The sequence below is a fragment of the Cavia porcellus genome, unplaced genomic scaffold (assembly GCF_034190915.1).
Source record: "Cavia porcellus strain 051 isolate PalLab524CR breed Dunkin Hartley unplaced genomic scaffold, mCavPor4.1 scaffold_1, whole genome shotgun sequence".
NCBI lineage: Eukaryota > Metazoa > Chordata > Mammalia > Rodentia > Caviidae > Cavia > Cavia porcellus.
The window spans coordinates 236,082,864-236,101,911 of NW_026947484.1; the positions used below are offsets into that span (position 1 = coordinate 236,082,864).

Below are 19,048 nucleotides of genomic sequence, written 5' to 3' on the forward strand. Positions count from 1 at the left end.
GGGGCGACCCCAGGCTCCATCCGAGGGGCCTGCCGGGAAGCTGCGCGGAGTGGACCTGGGCAGTGGACGGCTCCCCCCTGGTCACTTGGGCCCTCACTGAGCTCCTCCCCGCAGGTGGTGGAGGAGACGCAGGCCATCCTGCGGGAGTACGGCTTCCGCTTCGTGCGGCGCGGGCCCATCTTCGTGAAGGGCAAGGGCGAGCTGCTGACCTTCTTCCTGAAGGGGCGCGACCGGCCGCCGGCCTTCCCCAACGGCTCCTCCATCACACTGCCCCACCAGGTGGTGGACAGCTCCTGAGCCGCGCTGGCCACCGTGGCCGCTGGCAGGGACGGTGGAGTTTGTGGACCCCAGAAAAGGCAGGGGGGCGGGGGCCAGGCCGATGCTCTCCACGGGCACGCCGCAGGCTCCAGGGGACGGAAGAGCCCCGGCCCCCTGCGGAAGTCCTGGGCGCGGTGCCCAGCGGGTGCCCGCCCACGGCAAGGCCACAGCCACCAGGCACAGGAGCGGGCTGCGGCAGGGCAGGTGCCAGGCTCCCTGCGTGGTCCCCTGCGTGCCCCGGACAGCGGAAGGGCCCTGGCCCTGGTCCTGGTAATCTTGAAAGGTTCTCCGGAACCCTGTCACCTTAGTACGAAAGCAGAAAGTGCAATATTTCCTTTCACCTGGCGGGGAGGGGGGTCATTTCTGAAAGAAAATTATATAAACAGATCTACATTTATATTTTTAACCTGTTCAAAACACTTTCCAATATTGCCTTGCCTTCTGAGCTCTTGCTACAGTCGCCTTTGCTACTGCTTTCAAAGAGAATTTACAGGTATCGACAAAGAACAAGACTGTTTTATTAAAAGCTTTACTCAACTTCAGTGGGAGACTGCAATTCTGTGGGAGAACTCGGCACAGCTAGGTGGCCCACCGCCCAGTACCCACCCAGGTACCCGGGGCCCTGCCATGCGGGGCCTCGTGAGCGGGGCCTGACCCAGAGTGCTCATGTCCCAGTGAAGCCTGAGGCCAGCGCTGGGCTGGGGCAGCCGTTGTGGGGAGGACGGGACCCGCCAGTTTCCCCAGCTGTCTGGAACTGGCAGCACTGCAGGCTCAGAAGGCGGGTGACGGTTCAGGGGTTCAGGGCCGCGGCGGGCGGGTGCAGAGGGACCGGGACCCGGAGTGGGGCTGCTTCCTTCTCAACAGTGAGGTTACGGGCAGGTTCTAACTGCGCATTCTCAGAGTGACAGTATTGTACCACGCTGCAGTCTTTATAAAACATGTAGCCTAGAATACACACTGATCTAAACCAAAGATTAACACAATTGTGAACCAACTGTTCTAAGAACTTCCTTGTCGAAAGTCTTAGGAAAATGGGGCAGAATATTCAAAGCTCCCATAAACAATGGAAATTTCCTTTAGTGTTTCACTGAACGTCTGGCCTCCAACCCATTCAGATTTTCAGCTAGGATACATGATCAAATAAATACCACAGAAAAACACCACGATTCTGAGCATTCTAACCAGTGGCCAGGGTGTCAGGGATTCAGACTCCCTGCCCGTCATCCTGATGAAGCAGCAGCTGTCGCCAGGGCACAGGGCCGACACAGAGCACGGGCTTGCAGCTGCAGGCTGGCCCACGCACAGCCCGTCAGGAGGCCACGCTCACACTCAGCTCCTCTTCTCTGGCGAATGAAGCAAACACCTTATGCAGGGGCTCTGTGCGGAACAAAGCCTCGTGGGCTGCCCGCTGCTCTTCCCGCAAAGCGGACAGCGCTTCTGTCCCTAAAAGAGAGATTCTGTTCATCATAGTGCAGCGGGAGGGGCAGCACCTGGACCCTCACTCACACCACCTTTTCTTCTCTAGAGTGAAGGGAGGCTGTCCCTTATGGCATCAATGTAATTTTGAGACCAGAGATTTAACACAGCCTCTACCCAGAGAAACCTGGTCCTAAAAACATTTCACCCAATTTTTCGTAATTGTCAATGTCATATGACACATTTAATTTAAAAAGTTCACACACACAAAAATGTTCTCTTGGCCAGCCCTGAAAAATTCCCATTTGGAAAACAGATTCTAGCGAGCTGTGAGTTTTCTGATGTGCATTGTCTGTTTGGCTGGATGGCAGAATAAGCCTTCGGGTCCATCGTAACTCAGCCTGTAACTCAGCCTGAGCTGTCCTCCTCCACCAGGCGATGGCCCATAAAAATAAATCTAAACTGAAAGAACGCGGCAGAGGCAGGGGACTAGGGCTCTTTACCTTTTACAAACAGGAAAGGAAACATTGGCAGAAACAAAGGAACCTTTGTATGTTAATGAGTAAATTTATGGTCTATACCCAGCAGAAAATGTCACAGGGTCCACTGGATAGATTCCATCTACCTGCTTCGCTCAAGCTGTAGAAAGTGGGCCGTGTTATTGGACCTCTCTGCTAGGCATCCTTCCTCTCACCTTGGGGTGTAACAGTGACGTCAGTTGGGAGAGTCACAGTGAGGTCCTCATACAGCAATCTGGCACGGAACGAGGAGGACTGATCCACTTTGTAGGTGAAGGACAGCAGGTTGCACAGGGAGTTTCTCTGCAAGGGTCCGGTCAAAAAGGCTGCAAACTCCCCCTGAGGGGTGAGAGACAAAGCAAGTGCAGGATGACTGTCCTCTGAAGGCAATCCAAAGTGGCCATGACACTTCAGACATGCCCACCAGAGGCGGCCCGTTAGTTACTATTCAGAGAGAGACGGGGAACGTAAAGGACCAATGTGTGAACAACTAATGCAGGATGGGGCGCGTGATCCTTAAGACAGGAGGGCCACAAGCTGGAGCCCAGGTTGGGCAGTTCAGCAGCACCGTCTCAGAAAGGGCTGGGACTGCAGCTCCGTCTCAGAGCCCCTGGGTTTGACCCCTCGTGCCACCTTAAAGAAATGGAGCCAGACACAGTAATGGGCGCCTGTAATCTCAGCTAAAACCCCATCTCAGAGAGGGTCTGGCTGCTGGGGCAGTAGCTGAGCAAGAGAGTGCTTGCCTAACATGGGAGGCCCTGTGTTCAAGCCCCTCCTCACCAACACAGCAAGAAATTTAAAATACAAAAAGCGAATGTGTCCCTCCTCTCCTGAGTCTGCCGTGGGCCTACAGAAAGAAGTGTAACAAGACCCTAGATAAATACCTGCAGCCGATCTGCCTGGTACTTTCTCCCAGAGTAAGCATTTAGGGCCTCGCACAGACTGAACAGGAAGTGCTGAAGGTCAGTCTGCAGGTATTTTGCAGCTATCTTTTCTAGCGGGATGAAGACTGGAATGGAGTGGTGGTGAATCCGGAGTGGCTTCTCTATGACAAGGTCCACAAAGTAGGAATCCAGGAGGTTCCCCTCAAAAGCAGTGCTGATGCAGACACACACCCCGCGGCTGGTCAGTTTTCCACTGAGCCCTGAGGCAAAGAGCGAGACGATACCTCTCAGGTGCCAGGCACGGGCACCCGACTCACCCACGCACCCCGGCAGCCCATGCAGGGCCTGGCACACAGACATGAGGCTTCTTCAGTGAGAACAGGGTGCTTCCTCTTGACTTAGGCGCACACTGAGACTGAGCTGCTACAGTCAGGGAAGGGCCGGGGGTGGTGCGCACACCTGTGCCTCAGCAGTGAGGCCGAGGCAGGAGGAGCACTATGAATTTAAGGCCAGCCTGGGCTACATAGTAAACTCAACACCAGCCTAAACCATACAGCAAGGCCCTACCTGGCATCCTTTGCAAAAAAAAACAAAAACAAACGGAAGGATAGTAGGAAAGGACACCCTACATACCAAGTTATTACAGAAAAAAACTGTGACAATTTCAGGATGCCCATACTCTTTCTGCCTAAATATCAACTTGTGACAGCCCTAGTTCTTCCCACAGTCCTCCTGTGGCATCAATGGAGTACATTCCTATGTATCCTGAAACAGGGATGTGAGGAGTCCATTCCCAGTAACACAACGCAGGCCGAGGGCGAGGGGAGTTCTAGCGGAGTCCAGCACACGCCGAGTTGCTAAAAGGAACGGTGTAAGCCACCCACAAGCGGATTGCGGCACAGAGTGGCCAAACTTCAGGGGACGGCTACAAACCGCGTGCCAGTACTGTATCATGTGGGTAGGGGTGCAAAAGAAATTCCTAGGAAGTCAGTCCGGTCTAGCCACTGTACCTCACTAAAGACAGAGTCCCGGGATGAGTCGGCTGGGAGAATCACCGTACCTGTAAAGCGATACGCCTGCAGGATGGCTTTCACGCTTTCCCGTTTCCTTTCCAAAGCTTCTTGCTCTCTGGTCTCCACTGTTTGGTCACATTCTGTACTGGCCAAAGAAGCTTTCTCCTGCAAGACATGCAGCCAAAGTGGGCACACAGCGGTACACCCCAAAGTCCCTGGCCTCATCTGACTGGACAGGAGCAAAATGTAGAGTGTTTTCTACAAAGTACCAGAAATGAGTTTATGCTCACCCAGCTGGTGTGGGGAACTCACAGCAGAGCGGTCTGTGGGTCATGCACCACAGAGTAGAAGCCACCAGCTGAACCAGGAGGGTTCGGGGAGGAACGCAGAGAGGATCTAAGGAGGAAGGAGAAACTTGAGGGTGAGCACAGGGTATGCCCAACAGATGCCTATGCAGAGGCGAAGCTGGGAAAGCTGGCCGGGTCAGACCATACAGGCCTCTGGACCCGCTTCCAGCTCCGGCCCTGCAGCGGGTGTCAGGCTGACCTTCCCCCGGGAGCAATTTGCAAGCTGGGTAAAATGCCAAAAATAGGCCAGCAAGCAGAAGATGGCCTGAGTGTTAGGGAACAGCCTGCCGGCTAGGCCTGACAAGGAAAGCTAAGTCCTCTGGCGTACGCTGGCTCCCCTGCTGCTTCCCTAGTCCCTGATGATCCGTCATCTCAAGACGCCACGTGGGACGTAGCCTATACATCGCCGCAGTTTCACCGTCTAGGAAAACAAAAGTGAGACTGATGCTACCCAATCAGTCTTTCATGGAATAAAACCCACACGAAAGGGACCCAACCTGCAAGGCTGGCTCTCTAGGCAGTTGCTAATTCCTAAATTGAACGTGTGTGAACCTACAAAAAAACCTCCTAAGAGTGACACTGTGAATAAGCAGAAATTTTGGCAGACAAACAGAGCAGGAAGAGCAGCTTTAACAGACCTGTCCCTAACACACTTTCACACCTTTGAGAGCTACACCTAGAGAAGGGCCACACCTTTGGAGAAGTGCAGATAGGAACCAGACCACCGCAGCTGGACCAAGACGATATGCTACATGCCTGCAGAGACACTAAAGCCCCTTCGAAGGAATTAATACCACTCTCAAAGCCCGTATATTTTTCCATACATGATATTCCCTGAAAAATACCAGGCATACTAAAAAAGAGAAAGGATGACTGAAAATCATGAGGAAAAGATGGATTCAAGAAAATGACCTATCTGAATTAGGTAAACTCTAGCTGAACTCTGTGAAGCAAATGCAAATTCTAGAATCACAAAACATAGCAATGATGAGAAAGAAAAAAGTCAGCGCCTCCCGAGAATCCACCATGCTGGGCTGGGAGGAGCCAGGCAGGAAGCCACCCAGCCGGCCTTTCTGGAGAGCCCTGCAAGCCACGCGGGTTCAGGGAGAGGAATTCAGCGCACGCTAGGGCTGAGAGTCAACCCTGAACACCACCACCACCCCAGCAACCAGCTGGTTTGGAGGACAGGCCGAGTTGACAGCAACTGAGGAACAAAAAGCAACTGAATGCTTATATGGTTTGGTTGATTTTGCAGGCCTGGGGCCAGCGGTCTAGGCATCTATCGGGAGGATGCAATACAGTGTGCAATACAGCAAATATGGGGGATTTCCTTTCATCTATCTTTGAAGTTCAATGTTGTTCTGTTTTGTTTTGTTCCGATTGTTTTGCTTTACTCAATGTTCTATTTGGTTTTATTCTGTTTTGTTTTGATCTGATTTTGCTACACCTGACAGAATGGACAACTAATGTGAAGATGACAATATATATTATGGTAGCTATTGTTTTCCTAGTATCCTGCTTTGAAGTTCTGTACCAAATATGCTGCTTTGTTTTGGTTGGCTTTATTCTGTTTTGTTGGATTTGATTATCTTTAAAATACAATTAAAAATTTTAAGAATACAAAAAACCCACATTTTATGAAAATTACACATTTAACAGATGTAGTAGGGTGGCACACACAGGTGGCACACAACTGTAATCCTGCTAGCTACTTGGGATCCTGAGGGAGAAGGATTGCCAAATTCAAGGCCAGAGGGGCAACTCGGCAAAACCTTGTATCAAAAAAAAAAAAAAAAAAAAAAAAAAAAAAAAAGTACAGAAAGAACTAAATGGTAGGAAATAGGAACAAAAAGAACTTCAATTTATAAATCTATACTCAGCATAAAAATAAAAAACAGTGAGAGATGTTTTCCAACAGACAAAAACAGAAAATTTACTGCAAAGAGTCTCACATACTTAAAGAAGTTCCTAAAGGAGCTACTTGAAGAAAAATATCCTATGCAGAAATGTAGGAATAGCACTGAAAAAGGTGTGTGCCTGTAAACTCGGAAAGAATACTGATTGTATAAAACAGTGACAGGTACATCAGATCCAAATAATTACATTAAATATTCATGGATGAAACACTCCAATGACTCTCAGGCTGGAGTAAGAATAATTATACGCTACTTGCAAGAGGAATACCTTAAACATAAGGGCACTGAAAGACTGCAACAGAAAACAGTAGAATTTACAATGCAAAGCCAAAAACACCCGTGGGGTGGAGATGTAGCTCCATGACCCAGAGTTTGCCTAGCACGTGTGGGAGCCTGTGTTCACTCTCGCCCCAGTCTCTGCTGTGCTGGTCAGGCATGGTGGCACACATTTGTAATTCCAGCACTTGGAAGGGCGAACTAGGGAGGTGCCAGGGGTTAAAAGCCAGCCTGGACTACGAAGAGTGTTCAAGGCCAACCTGAACTACACAAGGAGACCCTGTCTCCAATAACGAAAAAAAAGTTGGGCTGGGGATGTGGAGCACTTGCCTGGCACCCCCAGAGGCCTAGACTCAACTCTCACCACCACACAGAAAAGAAGAAAGTGAAATTTATTTTCATTTTACCAGATAGACTAAAGGCAAGAAGTTTAACTAAAAATAACAAGTGTTTTATAATAAACAGGTTAACAACTAGAAGACATAGTAATCCTTCACTGCAACCAATACTGCATATACTGAAAACCACAATGAAAGTAAAAACAGTATCATAGAAATTTAACAAAAGAATAGATTATTAAAAGCTGTTAGGGAAAAGAAACAAATCGCCTATAAGGGAAAGCCCATCAGAATCACAGCTGACTTCTCAACACAAATCCTCAAGTCAAGGAGAATCTGGAGTAAAGTATTTCAAGCTATCAAGGAAAATAATCTCCAGCCCGGATTGATATACACCGAAAATTCACCTTTCGAAATTGATGGAGAAGATACTTCCATGACAAAGAACACCTGAGGAAACTCATGAACAACAAACCAGCATTCCAAATAGAATGAAGGTCATTCCAGAAAGAGATAACAGGCTGCCAGCAGGAATCCACCAGGCAAGGAAAAAAAGCAGGGGAGTCAGTGTCAGGAAAGTAACATGACAAGGATAAGTCAAATAACAGTTACACTATCAATGTTAATGGTCTCAATTCACCAATCAAAAGGCACAGACTGGCAGAATGAATCAAGAAGCAAGACTCAACAACATGCTGCATACAAGAAACATTTAATTCGAAAAGGAATTCATAGACTGAAAGTTAGAGGGTGGAAACAATGCTCCATGTGACAGGAACCCGGAAAAAAAGCAAGGATGGCTATTCTATTTGCAAACAATGTGAATTTCAAGCCAAGACTGATTAAGAAAAACCAAGACGGTCACTATATTCTTATAAAGGGAACAATTCAAGAGGAAGGGATAATCATATATGCAACAAATACCAGTATACCCATGTATATAAAACAAATATTAACGGACACAAAAAATCAAGTACCAACTGATTGTATTGGGGGACCTCAATATCCTAGATCACAAACAGACCAACTAGACCAAAAAAAAAAAAAATCAACAATATTAGAACTGAACCAAACTTTTGAACAGTGGTAGATGTCAACGGTGTTCTACCTCACAACATCAGAATACACATTCTTCTTAGCTGCACATGGGATGTTATCCAAAATAGACTGTATACTAGGTCACAGAACATGCTTAGGTAAATGCAAAGGAAATGAAATTTTCCCGTGCACATTATATAACTACACTGCAATGAAATTGGACAAAATGACAAAAGAAGCCTTAAGAACTTCAAAAATACAAGGAAATAACACCTTCCTGAACAACCAATGGGTCACATGTGACATTAAAGAAGAAATTAAAGTTTCTACAATTAAACAATAATAACAATACAACATACTGGAACTTATGGGACACAATGAAAGCGGTCCTATGAGGGAAATTTACAGTGGTGAATCAGGAAAATGGAGCAACTAAGTAAAGAACTTAATTGGGGTTTTTTTTTTTTTGGTACCAGGGATTGAACTCATGACTGTGCGCCTGCAAGGCAGGTGCTTATGCCACTGAGCTAAATCCTCAGCCCCAGAACTTAATATTGAATCTCAAATTTCTAGAAAAGAAAAGCAGGCCAAGCCCAAAGCTCACATAAGGGAGGAAATGATAAAGATCAAAGAAATTAGTACACTGAAGACTAAGAAAACAATACAAAGAATCAATAAATCAAAGAATTAGTTCTTTGCAAGATTAAATAAAATTAACAAACCTTTAGCTAACCTTATCAAAAAAAAGAGAAAGATTCAAATCCACCTACTTAGGAATAAAAAGGGTAAAATCACAACAGACCCTGCAGAAAACCATCAGGTCATCTATACCTACTTTGAGAACTTGAATTCTGTAAGATGGAAAATGCAGATAAAATGGACAGATTCCTGCGTACAGATGAATTACCAAAGCTGGATCAAGAAGCTATAAAAATCCTAAATAAATCAGTATCAGTGAAATAAAAAATGTAATTAACAACCTAAAAAAGGAAAGGCACAGGCCCTGACAGATTCACTGCTGACTTCTATAAGAAATTTAGAGAAGACTAAATACTACTAATCTCAAACTCTTTCATGAAACTGAAAGTGAAGTAATACTCTCAAATTCATTCCTGAAAGCAATCATTACTCTGATACAAACCCAGAGAGGAACTCAATTAGGAAAGAGAACTACAGACCAATATCTCCAGTGAGCATAGATACAAAAATCCTCAGTAAGATACTGGCAAACAGAATGCCCCAAATCATCACGAATCATCCCAGGGATGCATGAATGGTTCAACGTATGTAAATCAGTAAATATAATACACCACATTAACAGAGCTAAGGATAAAAATCATGCAATCATCTCAACAGATGTAGAAAAAGCTTTTGACAAAGTCCAGTACCCATTCATGACAGAATCCTACAGAAAACTGGAATAGATAGCTGGTCTTTGTCTCAGTCTGACAAAAGCCACTTAGGACAGACCAACAGCCAATGGAATACTAAATAGACAAAAATGGAAAGCTTTCACTCTAAAATCAGGAACAAGCCAAGGGTGTCCTGTCTCCACAGTTCCGGAAATTTTAATTACAGCAATTAGATAAAGAAAGAAAAGGAGTAACGACAGGAAAGGAAGAAATTAAATTATCATTATTTGCGGATGACATGATACTCTACATAGAAGACCCCAAAACCCCACTAAAAGATTCTAGACTTAACAAACAAATTCAGTAGCGTAGCCGGATACAAAGCCAACACTCGAAAAGTAATCAAGTTCCTGTTCCAAGTCAAAAACTCATTGAAAGAGAAATTAGGGAAACAACACCTTTCACAACAGCTTCCCCAAAATGAAATACTCTAAAGGTCCCCCGAATGAGGGTAACATCTGTTGTAAAAACACTGCACTATTTTTTCCTTTTCTTGAAGTGTGTATGCATTTGTTTTGGTGGACTCTATAAATTTCAAGTCCCGCCAGGCACGTGGTGGCTCACGTCTGTAATCCCAGCACTCAAGAGGCTGAGGCAGGAGGATCATTGTGAGTTCAAGACCAGCCTGGGCTACAAAGTGAGCTCAAGGCCAGCCTGAACTGCACGGTGAGACCCTGTCTCAAAAAGACCAAAAGGGGAAAAAAATTTCAAGTCCTCTATGCATACAATCATGTATGTCACTGAGAAAAAGTAAGTAAGTAAAACAGCGGAGGACATGCCATGCACACAAAGGGGCAATGCAGTACTGCAGCCGTACCTGTTCTCCCTGACTCACCTACAGACTCAGGACCACGCTAAGGAAACACCAGAGGGGTTTTTTGAAAAGTGATAGCCGACCCTCAAATTCATGGCAAATTCATAGGGCCAAGAATTGCCAAGATAATTCTCAAGAGGAAGAAATGCATATATGTACTGCAGGATAAACCTTCCACTATAGCAGACAGAAAACAGGACAGTAGAACAGAACAGAATCCACAGACAGGCTCATTACAATGTTCGGGGAAAAAGTAATCTTTTTAAGGGCTGGACGAATCAGTATCTATATAGGAAAAAAACAAAAAGCAAACCAGGAAGCAGGACCTCCCCAGGCGTGGGCTTGCAGGCCAGCAATACCAGGACTCAGGAGGCTGAGGCAGGAGAGTCACCCTTACTTCAAGGTCAGCCTGGACTTTATAGTCCTGGCCATCCTGAAATGAACTACACTAACAAAAATATCCTCTCACGTACTTCATTTTTTTCTTTTTGGTACTGGGCATCGAAATCATAAGCCTTGAACTCACTGTGTAGTCCAGCCTTGCCTTGACTCAGTGATCCTCCTGCCTCCTCCTCCCTCAGCCTCCCAAGTACTGGGGTTACAGGTGTGTGTAAACACACCTCACCAGCCACTTACATACCGTATTTATTTAGAGACAGGGTCTCTTTATGCAGTTCAGGCTGGCCTTGAGCTCACTCTGTAGCCCAGGCTGGTCTCAAACTTGCAACGATCCTCCTGCCTCAGCCTCCCAAGTGCTGGGATTGCAGGTATGCACCACCACATCCAGCTATTCTCTCATAGACTTTATTTTCTTTTTTTTGGTAAGGGGATGGAACTCAAGACTTTGCATTTGCCAAGCAGGCACTTACACAGCTGAGCTAAACCCCTGGCCCTTCTCATGTAATTTAAACCATCACCTGATTACTTACAATACTGAATACAAGTATTCTAAAATGTTATATAAATACTTAACACTGTATTTTTTAAGGGAACAATGGCAAGAGAAAGTATGTACATGTTCAGTACAGATTGTCAGGGACCACTATGAAGCGGCTCTGAGCAGGATTTAAAATTAACTGATTGGCTTTCTATGTTTATCTGTGAGTCTGTCCTAGGCTCGGCCCCTTGCCAGGTGACGGGAGCGATTCATAGTAAGTGAACCTTCGTGAATCACTGGTTCTGGCTGGGGCCTGTAGTGGCCGAGAGGCCAGAGATACCTCAAAGGGCAAGATAAGGCCAGAGCTGAAGACACCCCGGCTCAGACATCAATGAAGTAGCTCGAGACTGCAGCTGCAGGAATGACTCCTGCAGTCTCACTCCTGCGTGTCGTCATAAGACAGTTCTCCTGAATCGACTTGATTCATGACTCAGAGACGTCCTTAAAGTAACTCCCAAGGTCCTGCTCATTGCCTGCACATTCCCCACCCCTTGTTGTTGGACCTAATAAAAAATGGGCGGTCCAGAGAAGTCTCTGTCTCAGCCCTCAGAGTCTCAAGCTCAGCTAAAGGATTCTGACACTCCAGGAGCCCTAAAATCATACCACTTGTCTCATTTTATTTAACCCTTCACTGCACACTCATTTGGGAGATTGGGGATCTAGGTCAGGACCCAATAACAGATGTCACTTTTCTTGAATATTTCTGATGCAGGGGTGGCTGAAGCCATGGACGCGGAAGGCTGAGTGTACTTCACGTCGCTGCTTAGTCAAATGCAAATTAAATCCACAGTGCGTATCCTTACCTTCCCACCAGCATGACAAAGTTTTAAAACTGATAATCTGAAGCATCCATAAAGATGTCAAACAACAGAAATCTTGCACACTGTTGCTGGGATGTAAAACTGGCACAAACACAGAACTCTCCCAGCGGACACCTAGCAGAAGAGTGTGTCTGCCTTAAAAGACGGGAAGGAGAATGTTCATAGAAACAAGAGTCGTAACTATCCCAAGTAGAACCACCCAGCTAGCTCACGTGGCATCCACAGCGCAGTGGGTGAACGTCACACACGGAGAATTACTAGACAGCAAAGACTCATCACTGTGTGCAATGGTACGGATGGATGCCAGACGTAAGTCTGTATTTTTTCTTTATACAAAGTTCAAAAACAAGTGAAGTCAATCTTGCTGCCAGGAATCAGAATAATGGTTACCTTTAAGTGACCAGAAGAAGGCAAAGGACAGAACTGTGGTCAGGCAATAGTCTATACTTTTGTTTTTGAGACAGGGTCCTATTATGTACTCTAGGCTGGCCTCAGATTCATGGCTATCCTCCTGCCTCAGCCTCCCAAGTACTAGGGTTACAGGTGTGAGCCATCAGACCTGGCTCATGGTGGTTTTTTTCCTTTTCTATACTTTTATCTGTGTGGTAAATACCTAGCTGTGTTCACTTAGAAAAAAAAAAAATCCCCAGATTTGTGCACTTTATATATAAAACAGTAAAGTAAGCTGAAGAGTGGTTAGGAAGAAAGTGGGGGAAAAGGAGGGAGAGGAAAAAAGGCAGGAGAAAGAGTAACAGTATTTGGGCTGAGACGTAATGCATGCAAGAATTACTGGAAAAGCAGAAATGCTAGAGGACCAAAAACCACCTAGATTACTTCAACAGTCCTGGCATCCAGGCCTCGTAAACATGTGCCCTGCACATGTGGGTGATGCCGAGCTCCGGTGATGGAGGCAGCACACACGACAACAAAGAAAACTGACAGTCCTGCTGACTGGACCCGAATAGTCGGGAAACAGAAGAGGGAGGCTCAGCGTGTCCCCAAGACAAGAACGCGCGTGACTCAAGTGTGCTGTGGCTGCCGGAAGGGACTCAGGCACGCGCGGAGGCAGGCTGGGGACTGCTACCAAGTCCTCCCTGGCCCAGCACTAGCACCGGACTATTACTAGTGGGTACTTAGCTCCAACTCTCCAGGTCTGATCATGTGCAGAATTAAGGACTGCAATTAATCCAGTAAGATCAAAAGTAACACACATGGGGCTGGGCATTCAGCTCAGCGGCATAAACGCCTGCCTTGCAAGCAGGCAGTCGTGAGTTCGATCCCCGATATACAAATTTGCCAATTCCCAGGTCATGATAGCTCTTCACAGCCAGGGGAGCCCGCAGCACCCCATCCTACTCACTGTGGTTTGCTGCCGCCGTTTCACTTCAGCCTTCAGCTTGTCTCGCAAGCGTCTCAGTTCACGAATCTTGGTTCCAAGAGCACTTTCCCTTGCCTGAACTCTCCATGGTTTTTCAGACCGTTTACAGGCTCTGTTCATCTGAGCCTCTAGTCCTTCCAAGTGAGCTAAAACCCCTGAGGAAACGTAAAAAGGGAACTTCACAAAAAGCACGAGAGAGCTCAAGGCCAGGCTGAACTGCAGAGGGAGACCCTGTCTCATAAAACAAAACAAAAACAAGGAACACTTCAAGAAAGAACAGGGGTCTTTATCCAGATTTTTGTGGCCAGCTGAACTGTTGTCTAATTGTTAAGATACAGGCCATAATTATAAAACCAGAGGAGCTGACAACCAAAATTAAACAGTCAAAACCAAAATCAAAGATGATCAATCTTTTATGTAAACACTGACATAAGAACAGTCATTGATTTTTTTTTGTTTTCTTTCAGGTAAGGTCTTGGTATGTAGTTCAGGCTGGCCTCAAACTTCAGTGATGCTCCTGTCTCAGCCTCCTGAGTGCCACTCGGCCAGGATAGTTTTCAAAGCGAACAAGAGAAAGAATCCGAATTGTCTATCACATACTTTCTAGGCAGGACACTTTGACTGGGCCTCCAGTGCATCACAAAAGCACATCGCTAGTGTGCAAAGAATGATATCAGACTGGAGTCTCCATTACAAAAATTCTATTACTTCTATCAGAGATTTCAAAAGTATCAAAAAAAAAAAAAAAGTGAGGGGCCAGGGATGTAGCTCAGCAGCACAGTGCCAGCCTGGCAAGCATGATGTCCCTGAGTTCAACTCCTGGTACCAGAAACAACGAAAAAAATTGAGGTACACAGACTACGAAAACTACCTGATTTCATTTTTCTCATCATTACTCAGATTGCTCTCTCTTCTTCCTCAGGGCCCTCCGACTATGCGCTAACTCTCGTCTCTGCTCTATCCAGTTCCTTGCAGCCGAATCCTTCCCTCTATAACACAACACCATAAAAAGAACGCTGAAATTACTAAGCAGAGGGCTAAAATCTGTAGGGGTAACACCTATTGTAGGTTAACACCTAACTGTTGTTTGGGAGAGATAATCAGGGGCTACAGAATAATCCTTTGGCTGGTTGAGGTCTTAACTCCCACCTCCTCATTTACTTCGAAAATAAAATTAGGTCACAGCAGAGAGAACGGATTACTCCTGACAGCAGCATAATTTACAATTTTTGGGTGATTTTGTTGTTGTTTTGAGGTACTGGGGAATTGAACCCAGGATCTTCACACTAAAACACGCCTCCAGCCCTTCCTAAATTTTGAGACTAGGTCTCAGTAAATCGCTAAATTGCCTGAACTTGCAATCCTCCTACCTCAGCCTCCCACAGAGGTGGGACTGCAGGATTGTACCGTGCCCGGATTTTGCTCTTTTGAGATGGGACCCTAACACTGTTGCCCAGGCTGGTCTCAAACTCGAGATTCTCCCACGTGCGCTTCCTGAACAGCTGGGATTACAGTCATCACGCCCAGCTGGGACATTTCTTAATCCACAAAGCACCACACTTAGTTTTCGTTTTGAAGTTACAGCAAGCTCTAGTCCACACCCGGGGTCACCTCTTTTGGTCTCGTCGTCCGGACACCCAGTTTTCGCTGCCTCCATCTCCTCCTTGGGCCCGGGCCCCGCTAGGAAGCCCTCCAGGAACGTCTATTAGGAACCTAAGTGTCCTTCGCGGTAAAAGAAAAACGGTAACAGTCACAGCCGCTCCCTTCTAGACAAACCCAGACGGACCGCGGCACGCCCCCGGGCCCGGGCAATCCGAGCGTCCCTGCGGGCACTTCCCTCGCGGGCCTGCAGCCCCCGGGTCAGCGTCGGCCGCGTCCCCGCCTCCCTACAGGCCAGCCGGATTCCCTGCACACGGAAGGTGCTTCAAGGCCTCTCAGGTCTCCACCCTACTCACAGGCCCGTCCTGGGTCTGCCCTTTCCCTACCTCTTTTCCTCCTTGTAAAGGCCACAGACGATTTTCCCGCCGTCTAAACCTTCAAAAAGCAATCCAATTCGTCCCAGAATGCTCTGCGCTCCTGCCGTACAAAAATATGGCGCCCTCCAGGGCGCCCTCCCTGATCCCAGTATGCACCGCGCAGTAGACTCAGCCGTTCGAGTGATCAGGAAGATGGCGGCCCCCGGAGAGGAGCCGCAGATATTGGTACAGTACTTGGTGTTACGAAAAGATCTATCACAGGCTCCGTTCTCCTGGCCGGCAGGCGCACTGGTAGCACAGGCATGTCACGCAGCCACTGCGGCTTTGCATCTTCACCGCAACCACCCGCATACCGAGGCTTATCTCCGGGAACTGGGGCGCATGCGCAAAGTGGTCCTCGAGGTGAGACGCTCAGGGTGAGGGACGCCGAGGGTGTGGAGACCAGAAGTGGGCGTAGTGCTGGGTCGGAACTTGTCTTTTCTGTGTGTGCTGAGGTGGGAGGATTTGTAACTTCAGATTTTGGAAAGGGCTCTGGGACTTGAGCTGAGACCTAGGAAGCATTCTCTTACGCAGGGCATGAGTGTGTGAAGTGTGGAGGTCAGACCTGTTACAAAGGCCCACCGGAACCTGGTGGCCCCTGCGTCCCCCTTAGGATGCCCCGGAGGACGTAAGCGGTGGATCGCGACCGCCTTTCTACCGGTGCACCCGCCGGCCTTCAAACTGGCGCCGAGGCACTGCCTCCCGGGTGACCAGCTCAGAAGGCAGCGGAAAATGAACTGATGCGTTTACTTGGACGTGACGCTACATTGTTCGAAAATAAATATTTAAATCCCTGAAGTAAAAAATACCAGACACCAACGGTGTACATTGACATATTTTTTAAAAATAGCCGTAAGATTCTTTTTGCATTTGGCCAAACAGATCTTTATCTTTAACTCTCTGGATTCTACTGCTAGAAATAGTAGGAGAATAAGCAGATGCAACCATTGAGTTTTGCATAAAGATATTCATAGGATTACTTTGTACTGATTTTTTAAATAAAAGGTGGAAGCTGGGCGTGTTGGCGCATTCCTGTGATCTCAGCACTTGGAAGCAGAGACTTGCATGACAGCAGAAACCCGGTCTCCAAAAAAAGCATAAATACTGAATTTTCAGTACTACAGATTGACTTAATCTGTGCCCTTTTGGCATATCTTTTTGGTTGTTGTTGAGGAGGAGGAGTGCTGGGGCTCCAACGGGACCTTGGCCATGCTAGGTGAGCACTCTTGCCACTCACTGAGCTACAACCCCCAGCTCTTATGGTGTATTAGTCTGTGAGGCTGTGTGTGTGTGTTTTGGGGTTCTGTGTGTTTGTTTGTTTTAAGACAGAGCAGTTGAGGCTGGCCTTGGGCTCACTTTCAGGCCAGACTGGTCTCGGATTTGCAAGGCTCGTCCGGCCTCAGCCTCCTAGTGCTGGGATTACAGGAGTGCACCGCCATGCCCAGCTCTGCAGTCATGTTTTTTGAAGCATAGTAGCGTAGAAGAGTGCTCATGATATGATGCTATTGAGCTATATTCTTTAACAATGATTTAAATTTTGAAAGGGAAAGCTAAAAAATACATCTAGGAATTAACTAGTGGGTAGTGGAATTTGAGTTATGCTTCTCTATATTTTTAAATGTTCCACATCAAGTACATATGTTATAATTAAAAAATGCTTTAAAAATAAATCACTGGCTGGGCATGGTGACTCACACCTGTAATCCCAGCACTCAGGTGCATCACCATAAGTTTAAGGCCAGCCTGGACTACATAGTGAGACCCTGTTTCAAAAACAAAACAAATCACTGCCTTGCAGTGGAGGGGTGGGGTAATTCTTTTATGGCTGCTTGGCAGAAATAGACTAATATAAGAGAAATATGCTGGGGACGAGTGCAGCATCCACCGGTAATCTGTGGGAAGTGGCCTGAGAGTCTGGGAGTGGGCAGAGAGGAAGCAGATAGCTTTTTGTTTAGAATGTTAGACACACTGCCCCTTCGTGTAGCTTATCGCAGATCACACAGGCACTACACTAGGTGGCCTGATGTCCAGCAGTGGAATCCCAGGGCTCACTCACCCGCTGCACTGTACTATGCTCCACTCTGTGCAGCGGGAGGGGTGTCAGTGAGTCCCACGGCAGGGTTTAGGACACAGGGCAATCCCAGAATCTTCTGACTTCACGAGAGAAGCCTTCAGTTACCTTCAGAGACAGGAAATGTATCCTATGCAAAATAACGCACTAAGGGCCGTTATTTCCTAAGTCACAAGTTCAGTGCTTTCTGCGATAGAATTCAGCATGCGCTCCTAGCCATGTTTGATAAGGATGACCCAGAAATAATTTTTTTTTCTCTCTTTTTGAGACGAGGTCTCGCTGTGCAGTTCAGGCTGGCCTTGAGCTCACTCTGGAGCCCACAGCTGATTGCCAACTTGCAGCCATCCTCCTGCTTCAGCCTCCTGAGTGCTGGGGTTGCGGGCATGTGCCACTTCATCCAACTGCCAGAAATAATTTTAAAAGGATGATAGAGAAAAGTTTATTCTCCCTTTCGTAAGAAAATGAGAGTCTTCCAGAGAAGGAAACCTTTCTGGGTTTGAGCCTGGTGAATGAGAGGGAATGCAGAAGGTGCATGTTATTTTAGAAATCCTTCTAATTGCTCTTAAAATCAGAGATGACTGATGGATTAGGAGGGCTGTTGAGGTGCCAGCTGTAAGAGAACTAAAAATGTCTCAGGCATCATTGCTGACATCTCAACGGGGAAAAGAAAAATGTCCACTTTACAGACAGGACCGCTGAGCCTCTTCCCCACCCCTGTTCTCCCCAATCCTCCCAAGCCACAAAGCAAAAGACTGAATGGCAAACCAGGGAATGAGATTGTTGCTCTGCAGTGTCTTTGGTGAATCTGTAACAAAAGCGCCACCCACACCCTCCCTCTTCATCCCCTCCCCTCCCCTCCCCCTCCCCATTTAATCTCTGCTCTGTTCTGCTCTGTCAGGCCCCTGATGAGACCACCCTAAAGGAGCTGGCTGAGACCCTGCAGCAGAAGAGCATTGACCACATGCTGTGGCTTGAGCAGCCAGAGAACATCGCCACTTGCCTTGCGCTCCGGCCGTACCCCAAGGAAGAAGTGAGCCCGTATCTGAAAAGGTTCCGGTTGTTCAGATGACAGTCTGATGGCTGTCACATGACCGGAGACCCTGGGCTGCGTGTCCCTTTCAGTGGCAGCCGCTCTTCCATTCCAGTTTTGATGGCTTCTTGAGAGTCCAACTCAAATGATCAAATTAAAGTCATGAATAAGTACTTACTATTAATAGCATTAAGTTCAAGCGAGGGAGTGGGTGAACAGCAATGTTATCTGTGGTCATTGCCAAATGGAAGATTTTGATTCCAGCATGGAATTCCACTTTTCTTTTTTGTTAAAAATAATGGAATCCTGATTAGCCTGGTTTAAAACTTTGCCTTTGAGTTCTGTATTTCTTTTCGTGTCTCAGTATCATAGTTCATGGGGTCTTAGACACCATCACCTTTAAGATAAGGCATTATCTTATATATCAGGGAGGAGTGGTGGTTACAGGAAGATGTACAATTGACCATGTGTTTCATCGTCAAAGATGTTTACAAATTGTATGTATA

At 46.9% G+C, this 19,048-nt stretch overlaps 3 protein-coding genes across 8 annotated transcripts in view; 2 read left to right on the top strand and 1 right to left on the bottom strand.

Moving 5' to 3' along the window:
• The window catches only part of Adcy3 (adenylate cyclase 3), an 82,609-nt gene extending 81,749 nt beyond the window's left edge, over positions 1-860 (top strand). For all 3 annotated transcript variants that reach the window (XM_063231499.1, XM_063231496.1, XM_063231504.1), the window contains one exon: positions 115-860. In XM_063231499.1, coding sequence (XP_063087569.1) covers positions 115-297 — 183 coding nt within the window. In that variant the 3' untranslated portion in view covers positions 298-860. The remainder of the gene's footprint in view (positions 1-114) is intronic.
• Cenpo (centromere protein O) lies at positions 815-15,570 on the bottom strand. 4 transcript variants are annotated; one of them, XM_013155817.2, is made up of 7 exons: positions 15,412-15,544; positions 15,038-15,148; positions 13,409-13,581; positions 4,197-4,314; positions 3,137-3,396; positions 2,429-2,591; positions 815-1,761 (listed from the first exon to the last, which is right to left on the bottom strand). In XM_013155817.2, exons 2-7 carry the CDS (start codon positions 15,081-15,083, stop codon positions 1,628-1,630), a joined length of 894 nt encoding a protein of 297 aa, XP_013011271.1. In that variant the 5' UTR covers positions 15,084-15,148; positions 15,412-15,544; the 3' UTR covers positions 815-1,627. The 4 variants fall into 4 exon arrangements, with proteins under 4 accessions (XP_013011271.1, XP_063087590.1, XP_013011273.1 ...); XM_063231520.1 differs by lacking the exon at positions 15,412-15,544 and adding an exon at positions 14,298-14,415 and having other exon boundaries at positions 15,038-15,377; XM_013155819.2 differs by lacking the exon at positions 15,038-15,148 and having other exon boundaries at positions 15,412-15,570.
• Ptrhd1 (peptidyl-tRNA hydrolase domain containing 1) lies at positions 15,553-18,872 on the top strand. The gene is made up of 2 exons (XM_003473154.5): positions 15,553-15,804; positions 18,411-18,872. The coding sequence occupies exons 1-2, from the start codon at positions 15,553-15,555 to the stop codon at positions 18,579-18,581; spliced, it is 423 nt and encodes a 140-aa protein (XP_003473202.3). The 3' UTR covers positions 18,582-18,872.
• Positions 18,873-19,048: the final 176 nt, after the last annotated feature.

Coding starts and splice junctions, on each gene's coding strand:
- Ptrhd1 (XM_003473154.5), top strand. CDS start 15,553: ATGCACCGCGCAGTAGACTCAGCCGTTCGAGTGATCAGGAAGATGGCG. Junction 15,805..18,410: donor TGCGCAAAGTGGTCCTCGAG/GTGAGACGCTCA, acceptor CTGCTCTGTCAG/GCCCCTGATGAGACCACCCT.
- Cenpo (XM_013155817.2), bottom strand. CDS start 15,083: ATGGAGGCAGCGAAAACTGGGTGTCCGGACGACGAGACCAAAAGAG. Junction 4,315..13,408: donor AACGGCGGCAGCAAACCACA/GTGAGTAGGATG, acceptor CATGTCTTGCAG/GAGAAAGCTTCTTTGGCCAG. Junction 1,762..2,428: donor CGTCACTGTTACACCCCAAG/GTGAGAGGAAGG, acceptor TCTCTCTTTTAG/GGACAGAAGCGCTGTCCGCT.